The sequence below is a fragment of the Sus scrofa genome, chromosome Y (genome assembly GCF_000003025.6).
Source record: "Sus scrofa isolate TJ Tabasco breed Duroc chromosome Y, Sscrofa11.1, whole genome shotgun sequence".
Classification (NCBI taxonomy): Eukaryota; Metazoa; Chordata; class Mammalia; order Artiodactyla; family Suidae; genus Sus; species Sus scrofa.
The window spans coordinates 9,491,229-9,510,017 of record NC_010462.3 but is presented as its reverse complement, the minus strand read 5'-3'; the positions used below and the strand labels follow the sequence as shown (position 1 = coordinate 9,510,017).

General features: G+C 37.0%; 1 protein-coding gene across 4 annotated transcripts in view; it reads right to left on the bottom strand.

Moving 5' to 3' along the window:
• The window catches only part of LOC100625207 (probable ubiquitin carboxyl-terminal hydrolase FAF-X), a 177,429-nt gene that overhangs the window by 42,299 nt on the left and 116,341 nt on the right, over positions 1 to 18,789 (bottom strand). For all 4 annotated transcript variants that reach the window (XM_021080952.1, XM_003484170.4, XM_021080953.1 and 1 more), the window contains exons 27-30: positions 6,834 to 6,942; positions 6,068 to 6,214; positions 4,724 to 4,870; positions 2,772 to 2,994 (exon numbers count right to left, since the gene is read on the bottom strand). In XM_021080952.1, coding sequence (XP_020936611.1) covers positions 2,772 to 2,994; positions 4,724 to 4,870; positions 6,068 to 6,214; positions 6,834 to 6,942 — 626 coding nt within the window. The remainder of the gene's footprint in view (positions 1 to 2,771; positions 2,995 to 4,723; positions 4,871 to 6,067; positions 6,215 to 6,833; positions 6,943 to 18,789) is intronic.

Here is an 18,789-nt window from a genome sequence, read left to right as displayed (position 1 = left end):
CTCTCACACTGCTAGTGGAAATGAAAAATGAAAATGGGACAGTCACCATGCAAAAAAGTTTGGCAGTTCCCCACAAGGTCATAATAGGATTCAGCAATTTTACTCCTCGATAACTATTCAAAAGAAATGAAAACCCATATCCAGCTTTTTCAGAGAGCTTCCATGTGGGGAACCACAATGTTTCCATGTGACATCATGCCAGGCCCCACAATCCAAGAGGACAGAAGCTCCTTTGTTCAGGACCTCACTCAATATACATCTATCTACCTATTAGGAATTGCATCCTTTAATATCCTTTTACAATAAAGTGAAAACTAATGAGTGAAAAAAAAAAGAGAATGAAAATGCATATCCAATCTAGTGAATGAAAAAAAAAGAAGAAAAACAGCAACAAAGACCCTCACTCACATTAATTACTTAGACGTTGTACATGAATGTTTGCAGTAGCTGTATTAATAATAGCCAAGAGTAACGGAAAAAAAGTCCTCATATGTTCATCTACTGACATATGGATAAATTAACTTGCTATATCCATATAATAGTCTATCATGTGGCAAAAAAAGAAACAGAATATTACATATACTACAACATAGATGAACACTGAAAACATTATGCTAGGTGAAAGAAGGCAGTCACAAATGACTACATTTTTACAATTCCATTTAAATGGAATGTCCAGCCAGAATAGGCATATGTATAGGGGAAAAAAGTAGATTAGTTCTGCTTAAGGGCAAGGTGGGAGGGGTAGAAAGTGGAGGGAGCTTAGATTGCGATTGCTGAAAGGCACAAAAATTCTTTTGGAGATGATGAAAAGGTTCTGAAGTTAGGTTATGATGATAGTTGCAAAGCTCTAATATTAGACTAAAAGCCATTAAACCGTAGGCTTGAAATAAGTAAACTTTATTGCACATAAATTATATCTCAATGAAGTCATTCAGAACAACTAAGCAGTGGAACTACCACTGTGAAGCAATGGGATCAGAGGCATCTTGGGAGTGCTGGGAGGCAGGTTCAATCCCCAATCCCTGGGTGGCACAGCTAAGGATCCGACAGTCCTCAGATCTGACCCCTGGCCAGTAACTCAATATGCCTCAGAGTGGCCAAAAAAGGAAGGAAAAAAAAAAGAAAAGAAAAACAACCACCTCCCCCATCATATTACATATTACTCTCACACACACAAATTTGAAATTTTTAGTTTAATTACCTACTTTATATGTTATTTATTAATTATATATTAAAGTGATTTAAGATCACTGAGGTTCAAATCATAGTCTCATATCACAAAATCTTTAAATTCTGAGTAAACGTGTTTCCTTCCTTACAAACGGCAAGAGTGAAAACTACTTTGCCTATACCTACAGTTTTACTTTGAGGAACCAATGAGATAATACACTGACAGTGTAACATATACATATAGTGGGAACCATAAATCACGTAAAAACCCTCACCATGTATCATGAAACCAAAAATAACCCAAACATCAATGACTCTCTTGGAGATGGATTACCCAAATTAAAATGTACTGAACTGCAAATTAAATTGCCAATTACAGAATCACATTGACCTTTATACACTTTAGGTAATTACTAGGTAGGAAACTTAGAGCAAAGTGAAGAACCTTGGTAGTATATTCTCTTTTATGTTAAAAACAAACAAACAAGAACTAAGCAAAGGCACATCCACATTTACAACTTGCATATGCAGAGATAGTCTCTGTTCCAGGACTGGATGGGGCATTGGTATGTTTGGCATATATCTCCTTTTATACGCGACTGATATAACTACAAAATTCAGAAGCTAAAAGAGTTAATTTAAATAAAGAGAACAAAGTTTTCAAGAATATCTTTTCATGTACATTCCACAGCACAAATACAGAAACTCCTAAAAATGACTGATATTTTATTTACACTCTTGACAATGTAAGAAAGATAATTTCAGATGTTTTCAAAGATTAGTGTTGACTATATTGCCATGCCTTGGTTTTGTCTTAAGATTTATTGAATTCATTATCTCATTTCTGTTATTTTAACTTACATTCTCTTTCCTTTTGAGTTTTGGTTCTTTTAAGATCTAAAGACAGTTTCCTGCTTTATGGGGACTAACCTGGGCATTAACTGAGAACAAAATGCACTAGAATGTTACCTTCTCACATTTGATCTTCAATACGGAAGTTCCAGGCTAGGGGCTGAATCAGAGCTATAGCTGCTGGCCTACACCAGAGCCACAGCAAAGTCAAATCCAGGCTAAGTCTGTGACCTACACCACAGCTCACGTTAAGACTGGATTCTTAACCCACAAAGCAAGGCCAGGGATTGAACTCTTGTCCTCATGGATACTAGTCGAGTTCATTTCTGCTGTGCCACAGTGAGAACTCTATAACTATAGCATTCTTAAAACTTATATTAAAATAGAAATAGCATTAAGCAATCCCTGAGAGGCTGAAAATCTTTGCCATGCATAAATTTAAGTACTAAAGTCTGGAGCAACAAACTTGGTTTATTACTAGATTTTGGATTTTACTTCATATATGGTGAAATAAAGCATTAAATCAAGTTACCTGAATCACCTACAAGAAGACACTCACATGTACACTTAGAAATTTTGCTGTACAAAGTTTCTACGCCTATTACGGCCTTAACTGTATGTGGTTATTAAAATTATAGTAGTTGTTTAAAACAAACACAAGTTAAAAAACCCTCAACAAACCCAGAATGATAAACATGGAAATATTATCAACCAAGAAAAATGGTTTTATAAGATAAAATACTTACTAGTTATTGCTGTGCCCATGTAATACATTTCAGTCAAACAATCTACTATCTGTTTGAGATTCCTTACACAGCCAACAGCTAGTGCTACAAGCAGTTCAAACCCAGCATTGATGGTGGCCGGTGAACTACAAACTGGGATGGCCTGCTCAGCTGGTAGTTCTCCATTTCTCAGACATTGTAGGTAAACTTTGGAGGCAGGAAAGATGAAATCATCAATTAGTTCCTAAAGAGTTGAAAAAACAGATCATGTTATTGTTACCAATAATATTTATTTTAAGAAAAAATATCCTTTGGATGGAAATAGTCTAATTATTTATCTGATAAAATTAAACATCTCACTATATCAAAAACAATTTCAGATTTTCAACGGAAATAAACCTATTTCAAAACACAATTGACTATAATGAATATGTTTAATGAAAAACATATTCAATTTTCCAGATATTTTAAGAAAACTTAAAAATCTATTAAGAAAAAATCTAAATAAATCTACTCCTTTAATCAAAAATGAACTGCAAGTTGCATATTTTACATAAAAATAGAATGCATCAAATGATACTCCTTTCCTTGAATCGTAAGATACATCTGAAGAAACTGGCTGGACAACTGTCATGTAAAAAATGAGAGTCTTGAAAGATAAGTTTTCCAAGAAAGATCAAATAAAAATTTGGATTTACTGCAGCAAAGTCAATTAATGCTGCTTAATTTAAAATAAATTAACTTAAAAAAAATCTCTTGACTAAAGGGAGATATGCGTTTACTTAAAAATTACTGTAACGCTCCCCAGATATAAAGGTTACTATAAGAAAAGTAAAGACAGATCGGCTAAGAGATACTCAAAAGGTGATGATAGGAGTTCCTGCTTTGGCTCAGCAGTAAGGTACCCAACTGGTATCCATGAGGACCAGGGCTCGATCCCTGACTTGAGGCAGGAGGTAGATGGGCTCTAGGAAAGACATTTGCAAGTAGGTCTTGTTTACACTTCCCGAGGTAGGAGACAGGTGGGCTCCGGGTAAACATTTACAACCAGCTACCTGTCTATGTTTCAAGATAGAAATAACAGGCAAGTAACTAGTACTTGTCTTCTATGCACTTGTTAAACAATGGTAATGAAAGGGTCAGAGAGGGGCTGAGCCCTGCTTAGGCACAACAAAAAAGTCATGTACTCCCCCATCCTCAGGATCAGGAGACCCCAACTACACATGTTCTGAAAGATTCATCTGGGTCAGAAAGGGAGGGGGCACCAGGCCATAATAAGTCTGGATAACCTTCCCACCATGCTCTGCTTTGGAATCCATCTTGGCTAAAAGATGCGCACACAGATGGGAGAGGGCCTTGCATCTGGTCAGGTGTGAAAGATAAAATGAGTTAATTGGCCAAAGGGAGACAAAGACCCAGAAGAACTACACATTAAACTGATTTAAACTGTAGTTTAAATCACCTCTTCTGGCTCATTCCTCATTCAGCACTGCACCCCACTTCTCCTTTGGGTGTATATTGCTGCTTTGCTTCCGAGTTAAATAAACAAATTATCTCTGAATTTCTGTGCTCTCCCACATGTTGTACTGTGTTTCTAACAATAAACTTTATACCAATTTTTACAGTAGATTTTTATCATTCTTGCTTTCAACAGGGGGCAAGAATTAGGGCAACTGTGATTTCAGCCTCTAGCTACTTTAGTGGCTAGGATTCCTGGTTTTTATCCAGGCTGCCCAAGTTCAAGCCCTGAGTAGATAATTAAGATCTCACTTCAAGTCATCAGCCACTGCTGCCTCTCCGAAATCAGGCCTGGCTAAGTCACTTAAGGATCCACTACTGCTGTGAGCGGCAGCTCCAATACCATCCCAGGCCTGGGAAACTTACATATGTCATGGGTTTGTCCCTAAAAGAATAAACAAACAAACAAACAAACAACTCACAAGAACTGGCTAGTACAAAAATTTGGAACTTACTTTAATGAGATTAGCACCTTTTTCACAACCAATATGACACTTTTTCTCAGGCGTTTGAAAAGCCAATAACTCTTTTGTTACTCCAAGGTGGCCTTCTAATACTGGCTCTTCAATACCTGTTGTTTCTCCTGTGTCTTTAACATTATCCTGTCAAAGAAAAAATATTTCAGGACTAATTTACAGAAAAGGAGGATGAAAAAGATCAGAATAAAACTGAGGAGATTGATACCTTAAATGCAATGTTGCCAAACCTTTTCTTTCAGGCAGTTTATTTCTTTGATAGAATGCTATCAAATCAAAGGAATTTTGATACTTTTGGTTTTCACAACTGAGAAGAAAAAGGAATTGCTAAAGCACCACCTACTGCTTACAAGCCAGGTGTGCTGCTCAACAGCCTACAATACATAGCACAACTTCTAAAAATAAGAAATACTGGTGCAAAATGTTAATGGTGCAGAGATGAAGAAATTCTAGAAGCAGACTTTATACCTCACAAGGAGAATGCTAATCTAAAGGCCAAAATCTACATATTTCAGAAATACATTCCATAGTACTATGAGTAAAGAAAGGGTCAAATTATTAAAGGTAAATGCTAATCTATCAGACATTTTTGACTTAAAGTTGTATCTTATTTCTATAAATCATGAGTTAATAGTTTACCAATGAAAAGTTCATGTTTTGTTATTCCCAGGATTACTGGGGGGCTTATAATAGATACTCAAAAGTATAATTCCTCTTTTATTTTAATTTAATTTAATTTAATTTAATTTTGTGTGTGTGTGTGTGTCTGTGTGTGTGTGTGTGTGTCTTTTTAGGGCCACACCTGCAGCACATGGAGGTTCCCAGGATGAGAATTAGAATCGGAGCTGTAGCCGCCAGCCTACACCGCAGCCACAGCAACGCTGGATCCTTAATCCACTGAGGGAGGCCAGGGATCGACCCCACTATGCTAGTTAGGTTTATTAACTGCTGAGCCAGGATGGTAACTCCTCCTATAATCCCTCTTTTAATAAGAGAGATGTTTTACATAGTCCTAGTTGTGGCTCAGCACATTAAGAATCCAACCTCATATACTCGGGTTTGATCTCTAGCCTCACTCAGCAGGTAAAGGATCCAGTGTTACCATGAGCTATGCGACAGGTCACATACATGGCTTGGATCTGGTGTTGATTTGGCTGTGGGCGTAGGCTGGCTGCTGGAGCTCCAACTCGACCCCTAGCCTGGGAACTTCATATCCTGCAGATGCAGCTATAAAAACAAATGAAAAACAAACAAGCAAAAAAAAAAAAAAAAAAAAAAAAAAAGATTTAACACTGAGCAACAAAGGAATAGTATACAACTTACCCTAATTCTTTTAAGCCAATCAATTTCATTGTTGAGAAGAACTTCAGCATTAGGTACATTAATATTACTATTGTAAGCATAATTAAGAAGGTGCCGTAGAAGAGTGAAATAGTCATCTGAATGTTTACCTCTCTCTCTTGCTGTGCTCTGAAAAATAATTAAAAAAAAATAAATTCATAAGTTCATGCTCAAAATGCATATTAATTTTTCAAAAAGCTCAGATGACTGGCAAATTAGTGCCAATAATTTATTACAAGGATACATAAAAAATAAGGTTTCTATTTTTCAAGAAGGTGGTATATTTTTTCCTTAAGTATTTAATTATTTATTTATTCTTTTTATGCCTGCACCTGAGGCATATGGAAGTTCTCCAGCTAGGGCTTGAATGAGAGCTGCAGCCGCCAGCCTACACCACAGCCACAGCAGTGCAGGATCTGAGCTGCATCTGTGATCCACACCACAGCTTGCAGCAACGCCGGATCCTTAATCCACTGAACGAGGCCAGGGGTCTAACCTGCATCCTCATAGATACTAGTCGGGTTCTTAATCTGCTGAGCCACAATGCGAATTACTTCCTTAAGTATTTATAAAAAGCAAATAAAAAGCAATCTATAAATAGTATAAAATATAATGGGGAAATTTACATTACTTCATTTATTACATATAACTAATTTTTCTAAAATCTAAACCCAGAATTTCTTGAATGTTAATATTTCTTATTTAAGAATGAATCAAACTGATTAAAGTCCATTTAAAAATGTCTCACCCCCAAAATGGTAAAGAGCAGAGTAATGAAGAAAAGCAGAGGCCTGTGTCCCATGCAACATCTGGTACACATTAAAAAAAACTGCTCCTGTGCCAGTTGACGAACAGTTCTGAAATAAAAACATTTCCTATTTAAAGCATTGGTCTTAAGAATAAAAACAACAATAAATTATTCTAATACTGTTAAAGGTCCAACTTTAGCAGGAGAGATAAATTAACGGTAAAATTACAAAGTAACCCAACTTGGATGGCACCACAGAATAGATATATCTGTAGCTATTTTTCATTGAGTAAAACCTCACATTGTAACCACACAGCTTAGAAAATACTTAGTTACAATTTCTTAATATCTGACTTCTCAAAGCAAAAATGTAAAGAACAAGAATAGACGTCTTTTTAAAATGTTTTATTTATTTATTTATTTATTTATTTATTTATTTATGTCTTTTTGCCATTTCTAGGGCCGCTCCCTCAGCATATGGAGGTTCCCAGGCCAGGGGTCTAATTGGAGCTGTAGCCACCAGCCTGCGCCAGAGCCACAGCAACTTGGGATCCAAGCCGTGTCTATGATCTACACCACAGCTCAGGGCTACACCGGATCCTTAATCCACTGAGCAAAGCCAGGGATCAAACCTGAAACTTCATGGTTCCTAGTCGGATTCATTAACCACTGAGCCACTATGGGAACTCCAGATGTCTTTTTTACTTGTAAGATATCTTGCAAACTTCTCTTAGAATAATCTGAAAGTACCTCAACAGATACTGTAGAAGATACAGTGTAGCAAACTATACATCTTTTTTTGGCTTCCCACAGAATTGTTTTAAGTAAACTGGGCTGTGAAGCAAACAGCTGTGGGAATAGTTGTCAGACCAGCAGTATTACTTGGGAACTTCTTAGACATACAAATTTAGGAAGAGAGGCCCAGCAATCTATATTTTATGAGCAATTCAATGATTCCGATAGAGGTTCGAGGGCCATTCAAACGTTATATTGTACAATATCACTTATTTGAGAAGTAGGAAAACCAGTCTCACCTGAATAACCTAGATCCACAAATAATGTCAACCCACTGACACCCATCTAAAATTGTTAATGCCTAAACTCCATATTGTCTGCTTTGTCCACAGAATGTGCTGACACAGCTTTCCCTTACTAATGTAGGTAATAAACTCAATTTTGTTTTTTCCTTTCAGGTACTGAATAATGAGGTTGTTAATTTTTGACCAAAGTAAGTTTTTTTCATGCTTTGTTGATGAGGCAAACATTAGAGACACTGACACTAGAACAGAGATTAATACACACTGGTGTTACATGGTAACCGAGTATTACAAACTACATTTTTTTGTTTGTTTGTTCGGTAAATACCATGTTTTAGTATTCTTGCTGGCTGCTAAAGCTCTGAAATAAATGTGTGGTTCAAATGTGAAGGATTCTAAGTTCTATGTATTATGCTCAACCTCAGTCTCATTTTAACTTTTCCGTTTTGAAATTTTCACTATCTTATTGTCACATACTTATTTTCTTACGCAAAAGTTTATTTTCATCTTGTGGAACAAAACAGAGCATAACTAAGACAAAGCATAACTAAAACAAACCCAAGATAAGTCACTTTGTAACTTACTGCAAATATTTTCCCAAATGATAGAAGTTACTTGGCTACTAAACCTACTTAACAATTTAAGAGCAAAGATTCTGTCAACATCAACCACAATTCTTAAGAAAGTACTTTCCATTGTATTGTTTTCAGGAAAGTCATTAGTAACTTTCATGTCAAGAGAAATTTCATATTAGGAAAAGTAAAACTAAGAACATGAATGACATGATGTGTGAATAGACTTGTATGGCTTCCACTTATCCTCCAAATTAGTTGTCCAACTGCCAAAAATCTAGCCTTCCTCCTTCTTTTCTTTCCTAACCCTAGAAAGTTGTATGATGCTTCTTTCATCAATACTGTTTCAAAGAAGTATTAATAATTAATGAACAGACTACTGGTCCTACTAAAATTTACTTAGATTTGCCCAAACATAAGCTCATACAACTTTCAAAGCTTTAGAAGTCCCTCTGTCTTTCCATAAAACTGAGATTTTTTGTTTTGTATTCAGTCAAAACGCTGGCAGAATACAATCTAATCCTCCAATAATCAAGAAAGCATTGAGTCTGATTTCTAGGGTTACCATATTATAATACTGCAGTATACAGTTTTCAACAAGAAATCACAAAGCATACAAAGAAACGGGAAAGTATCGCCATTTTGAAACAAAAATTAATTGATAGACACTGTGTTTGAGAAAGCCCAACTTTGTATGTGAACATTTTAAAACCCTCTTAAAGTATAATCCAAGAACTAAAGGACAACAGAAAAATGATTTATGAATACATGGACAATTTTAAAAAAAATTATTTTATTTTTACTTTTTTTGTCTTTTCTAGGGCTGCACCCATGGCATATGGAGGCTCCCAGACTAGGGGCCTAACCCAAGCTGTAACGACCAGCCTACATGATGGCCACAGCAACTCGGGATCCTAGCCGTGTCTGCAACCTACACAACAGCCCATGGTTTTTTTTTTTGTTTTTTTTTTTTGTTTTTTTTAAGACAACAATTATAGCAAGACACAAATGGAAATTCTGCATACAAAAAATAAATAAATAACTGAAAAAAAAACCTCTAACAGGGTTCTCCAGTAGATTTAAATAAACAGGCAGAAAACAATACAGTACTGAACAATTATGATAATCAAGGGTGAGAAGCAGAAATAAAACAAAGAAAAGTGAAAAAACTAGGAGATGTGTGATATACCATTAAGTGGAGCAATACATGTAATATGAAAGTTTTAGAAAAAGACAGAGATAAAGAATACGTTAAGAGATACCAACCACACATGCCTCAAATTTGATAAGACACAAGAAATTACACATCCAACAAGAGTGACAAACTCCAAACTGGCCAAATTTAAAGAGAGTCACACCGAAACACATTAGAGTCAACTGTCACAAACCAAAACAAAACTGTGAAAGCATAAAAGATGAGGCATTTTGTCATACAGAAAGGAATCTTCAATAATATTTACAGTAATCAGAAACCATGGAATCAAGCAAGCAATAGAGTAACAGACTGTGAAAGAAAAAATGATCAACCAAGAAATCTTTACAGGCTAAATACTTCAAGAATGAAGAAGAAATTTCTGGATAAGAAAATGCTAAGGGAATGTGTTCCTAGACCTACCCTACAAGAACTGCATTCTACAAGCAGAAATGAAACGACATTAGCCAGTTATTTAAACCCACATGAAGAAGAAAACAACACTGGTAAAGCTACCCATACAGGAAAATGTAAAAACTAGTATAACAGTACTTTTAGTATGTAGCTCCCCTTTCATTATTATGATTTAAAAGACAAGTCACAAAACAAGAACCTTAAATCTATTTTAATGATCACGTAGTCTTTAGCAACATTATCTGTAATGATAAAAATACAAGAAAGAAGAATTGAAATGCACAGATTACTTTTGGGATATTATGGAAACAAAGTTGGTATTTATTATTATTCAAACTCAAGAAATAGAAATGAACCAGTTACAATTAAGGAGGATGCATTAGGGATTAAAAAAACTCACAAATTTATGGCTAAGATGATGACTTCACTGGTGATTCCTATTCAAAGAGGGATAATATCCATATCCCTTAAAAACTTTCCCCAAAACTAGAATAAATGGCAACACTTACAAACTCATTTTATGAGGGAGCAACACCCTGGTACCAAAGCCAGACAAAAATACAAGAAAAGTACAGGCCAGTATCCCTGATGAACAAAGATGTAAAACCCTCAAAACAATACTAACAAACTGAATTCAACAGCACATTAATAGGATTATACACCATGACCATGCTGGAATTATCCATGGAAAGCATGGATAATTCAACACATGGAAGTCAATCAATAAATACACAACACTCCAGCTAAAAAAAAAAAAAAAAAAGACACAACCAATCGTCTCAATGGATAAAAAAAAAAAAAAAAAAAAAAAGCATTTGACAAAGGTCAATAGGCATTCATGATTAAAACTTTTAAAAACTGGAAGAAATTTACTCAATACAATTCCAACCACAGTTAACATCATAGACTATTGTGAAAACCTGAAATGTTTCTCTCTAACACACTCTTGACACTTCTACTCAACACAGTAACAGAAGATCTCTCCAGACCAACAAGAAATAAAATGCATCCACACAGAGAGGAGGATGTATTTTCTGGTGATAATCATATATGTATAAAATCCCAGAGTCCCTCCAAAATCCATAAAGATGCAGGATACAAAATCAATATATTTAAAAAGTTGCATTTCTGATAGAAATTGTGGGACTTCAAGGCTTCTCCAAGGAATAAATCTCAAAAACCTCACCTTGCCCTAATATGGGTAACATATGACCCAACCAACCAACAAGTGTATTAGAAGACGCCATCCTTCCCCAACCAATCAGCACATCAACAGATGTGTGGCAAGACCACCCCTCACACTCCTTTGTCTTTGGGCTGTAAAAACAGACAGGACCATGCACCCAGAGTCAACTCTCCCTGATTATAAGGAAGTTGGCCCACTGGGTTAACAGTATTTCTTGCTTCAATAAACTAGCCTTTTCTACACCTTGGTTTACATCTTGAAAATTCTTTTTCTACCTGCATACAGAGACCACAACAGAAATGACAAAATATCAGGAAAAAGATAATCAGATAATAAGAAAACAACCAAATTAACAATAGCAACATAAAGAGCTTAGAATAAACTTAACAAAAGAAGTGAAAATCCTTGTACACTGGAATTATAAAACACTGATGAAAGATATTAAAGATATCCTGTGTTCATAAACTAGGAGAATGCAGGGAGCCGAGAAAATGCAGGGACTCAAAACAAGGACCTTGCCTGATGGCAAAAAAAACCCCTGAAGGCAGGTTCCTAACCAAGGAAGGGAGCTCACCTGAACGGTACAAGCCAAAGGTGGGCTTCTGGTCAGGATAAAAAGCCTGCCTGAACAATACATGCGGAAGGTGGGCCTCTGGTCAGGATGAAAGCCTGCCTGCGCGGTACAAGCCGAGGGCAGGCCTCAGGTTACACAGCTCTCACTTTGATGTTGACGGGGAAGAATTGGGGCTTTCCTGGGAAAACAATCTCCATGTTTGCACTGGAGAACATGGACTGTTTCTCAGGTGACCTAGTCTTTCCTGCTGTTCTATTTGTTATTCAGTTTTCTTCAGTCTCTCCTGATTATTTACTTATTATTCCTATTTTCCATTCTTATTTTCCTGTGGTGATTTGTGATTTAACAAAGTTACAACAATAGTATAATAAGAATTTCATTCTGAAGGACTTTTCCCCTATTTAAATCCAATGTAGTTAAAACATAGTGTTTATCTATTAACTAGCTATATAGTAAACTTTAGAGTTAGGATCTTAATGAGGTTCATAAAAGTTAGACATATATTATCCAAAAAACCTAGCTGTGAGTTTTGCCCTTGATTTTAAAAGCTTTTAAGTGATAGCTAGTTTAGTTAAGTTGGTTTATATTTACTTACACTATCTCCCTGCCACAACGCTTTGACGATAAGCACCAGTCTACAAAGAAGGTTTGTGAGTGCCAAATTCTTGTGTCTATGGCCTCTTCAAAGTACTCACTAAGTTTAGTTAAGATGGAGATCTTAAAACCTAATGTATAGCTGCTACACCACGTAATAGTTAACCAATGTACTTTTAACACTGTGACGTAATGTGTAGTGAAAAACTGTCTATATAATCAACCACTGTTGCCAATAAAGTTTGAGCAGTCCAGCGCCCTGAAAGAAGGGACAAAGAGGCTGTCTCCATGTCGTACATTCGCTGACGCCGTGTCCCTCTCTGATCGGGAAAAAGTGTACACTCCCTGGCCGATTAAGATGTCCATACTACTCAAAGCAATCTAATTTAGAGCAATTTCTATCAAAATCACAATGGCATTCTTACAGAAATATAAAAAATAATCTTAAATTCATATGGAACCACAAAAAACTCCAAATAGGCAAAGAAATTCTGAGTAAAGACAAGGTGAAAGTATTATACTTCTTGCCTTCAAATTACATTATAAAGCTAGAGTAACTAAAATAATACAGCACTGACATAAAGACATATGTTGACATACATATCAACAGAATAGACTACAGAGTCCCCAAATAGAACTCTGCATTTATACTCAGCTGATCTTTGACAAGCGTGCCATGAACACAGAACAGTATCTTCAATAAACAGCATAGAGAGAACTGTTAATCCAGATGCACATGAATCAAAAGACCCTTAGCTCACCTCGTATACAAAACTAATTCAACATGAATTAAAAGTCTTGAACCTCAAACTTGAAATCAAAAAATTACTAGAAGAAAACAGGAAAAAAATGTTTTTGACATTGTTCTAGGCAATTATTTTTTTGGATATGACACCAAAATCAGAAGCAATAAAAGCAAAATTAGATAAATGGGACTGCAATTTATCTGTAGAAAAGAGCTTCTGTACAGCAAAGGAAACAATCAACACAGTGAACAGGTAACCTCTGGGAAGACAGAATATATTTGCAAATGTATATCAGATAAGATGCTTATATATGAAATATGCACAACTCATAATATTTAACAGCAAAATTTTTATTATTTATGTATTTGTTTGATTTTTAGGGCCACACCTGTGGCATACAGAGGTTTCCAGGCTAGGGGTCAAATTGGAGCTACAGCTGCTAGCCTACACCAGAGCCACAGCAACGTGAAATCTGACCTGTGACTGCAACCTACACCACAGCACATGGCAACACTGGATCCTTAACTCACTGAGCGAAGCCAGGGATTGAACCCGCATTCTCATGGATCCTAGTTGGGTTAACCACTGAGCCACAAAGGGAACTCCTGAGAGCAAAAAATTTAAACAACCTGAAATAAATTTACCAAGGGCTTGAAGAGACATTTTTTCAGACATACAAATGCTAATAGGTTTATGAAATATGAGCAGCATGAATAATCATCAGAGAATGTAAAATCAAAACCAAAATCGGTTTGTTACCATACCTATCTTCAAAAGTCAGTGGATAACAAGTACTGGCAAGGATGTGGATAAAAGAGAACATTTGAGAGTTCCTGCTGGCCCAGGACTAGTATCCAAGAAGATGTGGGTTCGATCCCTGGCCTCATTCGTGGGTTAAAGATCCAGTATTGCCATGACTGTGGTGCTGTAAGTTGCAGACAGAGCTCAGATTTGGTGTTGCTATAGCTGCAACATAGGCTGGAAGCTGCAGATCCAATGTGACACCTAGCTTGGGAACTTCCCTGGGCCTCAAGTGTGACCCTAAATACAAAAACAAAAAGAAAAAAAAAAAAAGAGAGAGCGAGAGAGAGGAGTTCCTGTCGTGGCTCAGTGGTTAACAAATCCAACTAGGAACCATGAGCTTTTGAGTTCGATCCCTGGCCTTGCTCAGCAGGTTAAGGATCCGGCGTTGCCGTGAGCTGTGGTGTAGGTCACAGATGTGGCTCAGATACTGCGTAGGCCAGCGGCTACAGCTCCGATTAAACCACTAGCCTGGGAATCTCCACATGCCACAGGAGCACCCCCAGAAAAGGCCCCAAAAGACATTAAAAAAAAAAAAGAGAGAGAGAGAGAGAGAGAGAGTGCGCAAGAGAGAACATTTGACACTGTTGGTAGTAACAGAACTTTGAGCATCTGTTAGGTAAAACGTTACGAAGGCTTCTTAGAGGACATAAAATAGAACTACTATATGATCCAGCAGTCTTTGGATATATAGCCAATGGAATAAAGAGCATTTTGAAGAGACATTAATTTTCCCATATTATTATAGTATTATTCACAACAGTCAACACAATCTAAGAGTCTACTGACAAATGCATGGCTGCATAAAGAAAATATGATACACATACGCCGGAGTACTAGTCAGCTACAAAAAAGAAGAAAATCCTGCCATTTGTGACACCATGGATAAACCTGGAGTGCACTGTGCTAAGTGAAGTAAGCCAGACAAGGGAAGACAAACACTGTATAATCTAATGTACACGTGGAATCTTAAAAGGTCCCATTCATATAAGCAGAGATGTTTAAGATGTGGTGGCCACCGACCAGGGGATGAGGAAATGGGAAAATGCTGGCCAAATGGTCCGAAGTTTCAGTTGTGGAGCAAGAATAAATTTTAAAGAAATAATGCACAGTTTGGTAATTATACTTAATAAAATAATGCATTGTGTACTTGAAATTTGCTAACAGAATTGAGTCAAGTTTTCTCACCATGTCAAACCAAAAAAAAAAAAAAAAAGAAAAAAAACACTAAGGATGTGGGATGAAGAATATATTATTTAGCTTGAATGTGACAATCATTTTATATTATATATATAACAAACATCATCTCCAAAAAACCCCACATTTTACACCTTAAATATACAAATACATATATCTTTTACTTATCACGTGTACCTAAATAAAGCTGAGAAAAAAAAAATAGGTCAATATGGAATATTTAAAACTCTATTATTTGCTTTCTCAAAGGAACTTGTTAAAAAATATACCACATCAAAGAAGCTTACTACTAGACATTTTCCATGGTGCCAATTTTAGAACTTGTGAGCCATTTGCAAACCTCTGGGAAAAAAATCACTAGCATGGTAAAGATCTGTATAAGGAATTTAATAACTAATTACATGGTTATATATACTTAAAGTGCAGAAGAAGAATTAAGAAGAAAGAACCGAGAACATGGAAAACACAGAAGTTCCTGTTGTGGCTTAGTAGTAATGAACCTGACTGGTATCATGAGGACGTGGGTTCAACCGCAGCCTCACTCAATGTGTTAAGGATCCAGCATTGCTGTGATCTGTGATGCAGATCATAGACTTGGCCCAGATCCGGAGTTGCTACAGCATAGGTCAGCAGCTACAGCTCCGATTAGCCTGGGAATTTCCATACGCCGAGAGTGTGGCCTGGGAACTTCCATATATGCTGGGAGTGTGGCCCTAAAAAGACAAAAAAAAAAAAAAAAAAAAAAGGAACACAGAAAACACATAGAAAAAGCACCAAATACAGTATATATTAATCCAAAGCATGAATAACCATTTTAAAGTCAGTGATCTAAATACACCAAATAAATGATACAGATTAAGGAATAACACCCAGGAATTCCCGCTATGGCTCAATGGTAGAGAACCCGACCAGTATCCATGAGGATGCCTTGCTCAGTGGTTTAAGGATCGATCATTGCTGCAAGCTGAGCAGGTTACAGATGCAGCTCAAATCTGATGTTGTTGCTGCTGTGGTGTAGGCTGGTAGATGCAGCAACTACATATTGCTATCAGAAGACTCAACCTAACGATACAGTCAGGTTAAAATTAATATGCTGGAGAAGACAGTCTATGCTAACACTATTCAAAAAGAACCTGGAGTAGTTCTAACAGAGAATTATAATTTCAGAGTAGACTACAGAGCAAGGGAAGTTATTAGCAATGAATAATGATATAGAGCACAATCTTTACTTTTTACACAGGTTTAAAGTAAGAGAGGCAAAAATTCATTAAGGAATTCATGGAGAAATAGATGAAACTCCTCTATCAGAAATGTATGTTCTTATCAAGCTGATATCAACCATTCAGTAAGACAGACCAATGTCGGAACTCCCGTTGTGGCTCAGTGGTTAACAAATCTGACTAACATCCATGAGGACGCAGGTTTGATCCCTGGCCTTCCTCAGTGGGTTAAGGATCCGGCCTTGCAGTGAGCTGTGGTGTAGGTCACAGACTCAGCTGGGATCCTGTGTTGCTGAGGTTGTCGTGTAGAGTGGCAGCTACAGCTCTGACTCAAACCCTAACTTGAGAATCACCATACGCCACGGGTTCGGCCTTAAAAAGCAAGACTGACCAATCTCTGGACAAAAAACGTATTTTTAAAACAAGAGGTGGGGGAAGGAAGGCTGGGGGTTTGGGATGGAAAGTTGTAAAACTGGGTTTGATGATGGTTTAACAACTATAAATAAAATAAAATACACTGAGTTAAAAAAAATTTAAGAAAGGAAAAAGAACAGAAATCATACAAAGTGTGCTCTCAGATGATAATGGAGTTGAACTACAAAGTCAGTTTAAGAAAAGGAGGCCTGGGAGTTCCCGTCATGGCTCAGTGGTTAACGAATCCGACTAGGAACCATGAGGTGGCGGGTTCAATCCCTGGCTTTGCTCAGTGGGTTAAGGATCCGGCATTGCTGTGAGCTGTGGTGTAGGTTGCAGACACGGCTCGGATCCAGCGTTGCTGTGGCTCTGGTGTAGGTCAGCGGCTACAGCTCCGATCAGACCCCTAGCCTGGGAACCTCCATATACCACGGGAACGGCCCTAGGAGAAAAACAAAGGAAAAAAAAAGAAAGGGAGGCCCGGAAATATCCGAAATATATGAGGAAGAGATTAAACCACATGGTTCTAAATAATACATGGGTCAAAAAAGATGTCTTAAAAAATCATTGTAAACAAAAAACTGAAAATACACCGTATCTAATTTGTAGAGTGCAGCAAAGGCAATGCTAAGAAATTTGTAGCAGCAAATGGACATGTATGAAAAGATCTATAATTATTAATCTGTTTCCTCTTTTTTTTTTTTCTCTCCTTTTTTTAGGGCCACACTGGCTGCATACGGACGTTCCCAGGCTAGGGATTGAATCAGAGCTGCAGCAGCCAGCCTACACCAGTCACAGCAACACAGGATTCAAGCTGTGTGTGCAACCCACACCACAGCTCACAGCAATGCTGGAAATCTTATCACGTGGTATAATATGGAAGAATCTGGAGGACACAATGGTAAAGCAAAACAGGCCAGTCATATAAAGACATACGCTGTTTCATTCATATGAATCTAAAGTAGATCTGACTATCTAAAGCAATCAAAATCATAGAAACAGAATGTAGAGAGGTATTTTCCAAAGTGGAGGGTATAGAGGGAGCAGTGTGGTGAGGTCTGTTGGAAAACTGCTGTACAGCAGGGAACTGACAGAAGACTATAAACCAACTATAATGAAAAAATAAAAACCATTTAAAAAAAAGCAACCAATATTGTTAACATGTCAACACTACCCAAAGCAATCCACAGATTTAATACTAACTCCCTAACACATCCTCAAAAGAACTGAGAACTGGAACTCAAAAAAGGAGTCTGTGTTTCCAAAAACGACCACAGTGGCACTATTCACAACAGCCAAGGGAAGAAAAAATTATGTCCACCAACAGATGAATGCCTAAACAAAAAAAGGGATGTATACAGACAATGAAATACCATTCAGCAACAAAAATAAAGGAGATTCTTCAATGTGCCACATGTATTAACTTTGAGTTTATGCTAGGTGAAACAACCAAAACACAAGAGGAGTAAGACTGTGATTCCATTTACATAAGGTACTGACCAACAGGCCAATTCACAGAGACAGAATGTAAATTAGAAGTAACCCGTGCCAGAGAGGTTTGGGAATTGGGAGTAGGTTACTGCTTTAAAAAGTGTGTTTGGGGGAGTTTCATCGTGGCTCAGCAGAAGCAAACCTGACTAGTATCCATGAGGATGTAGGTTTGATCCCTGGCCTCACACACTGGGTTAAGGATCTGGCGTTGCTGTGAGCTGTGGTATAGGTCACAGACGAGGCTCACATCTAGCACGGCTGTGGCTGTGGTGTAGGCTGGCAGCTACAGCCCCAATTTGATCCCTAGTTGGGAACTTCCATATGCTGTAGGTGTGGCCCTAAAAAGCACCCCCCCCCAAATAATAACACGTACACACACACACACACACACACACACACGTAAAAATACACATGTATGTATATATAAATATGTATATTATATATATGTACATATAAATACATATAAATATAAAATACATATACATATAAATACATATAAATATAAAAATACATATCTA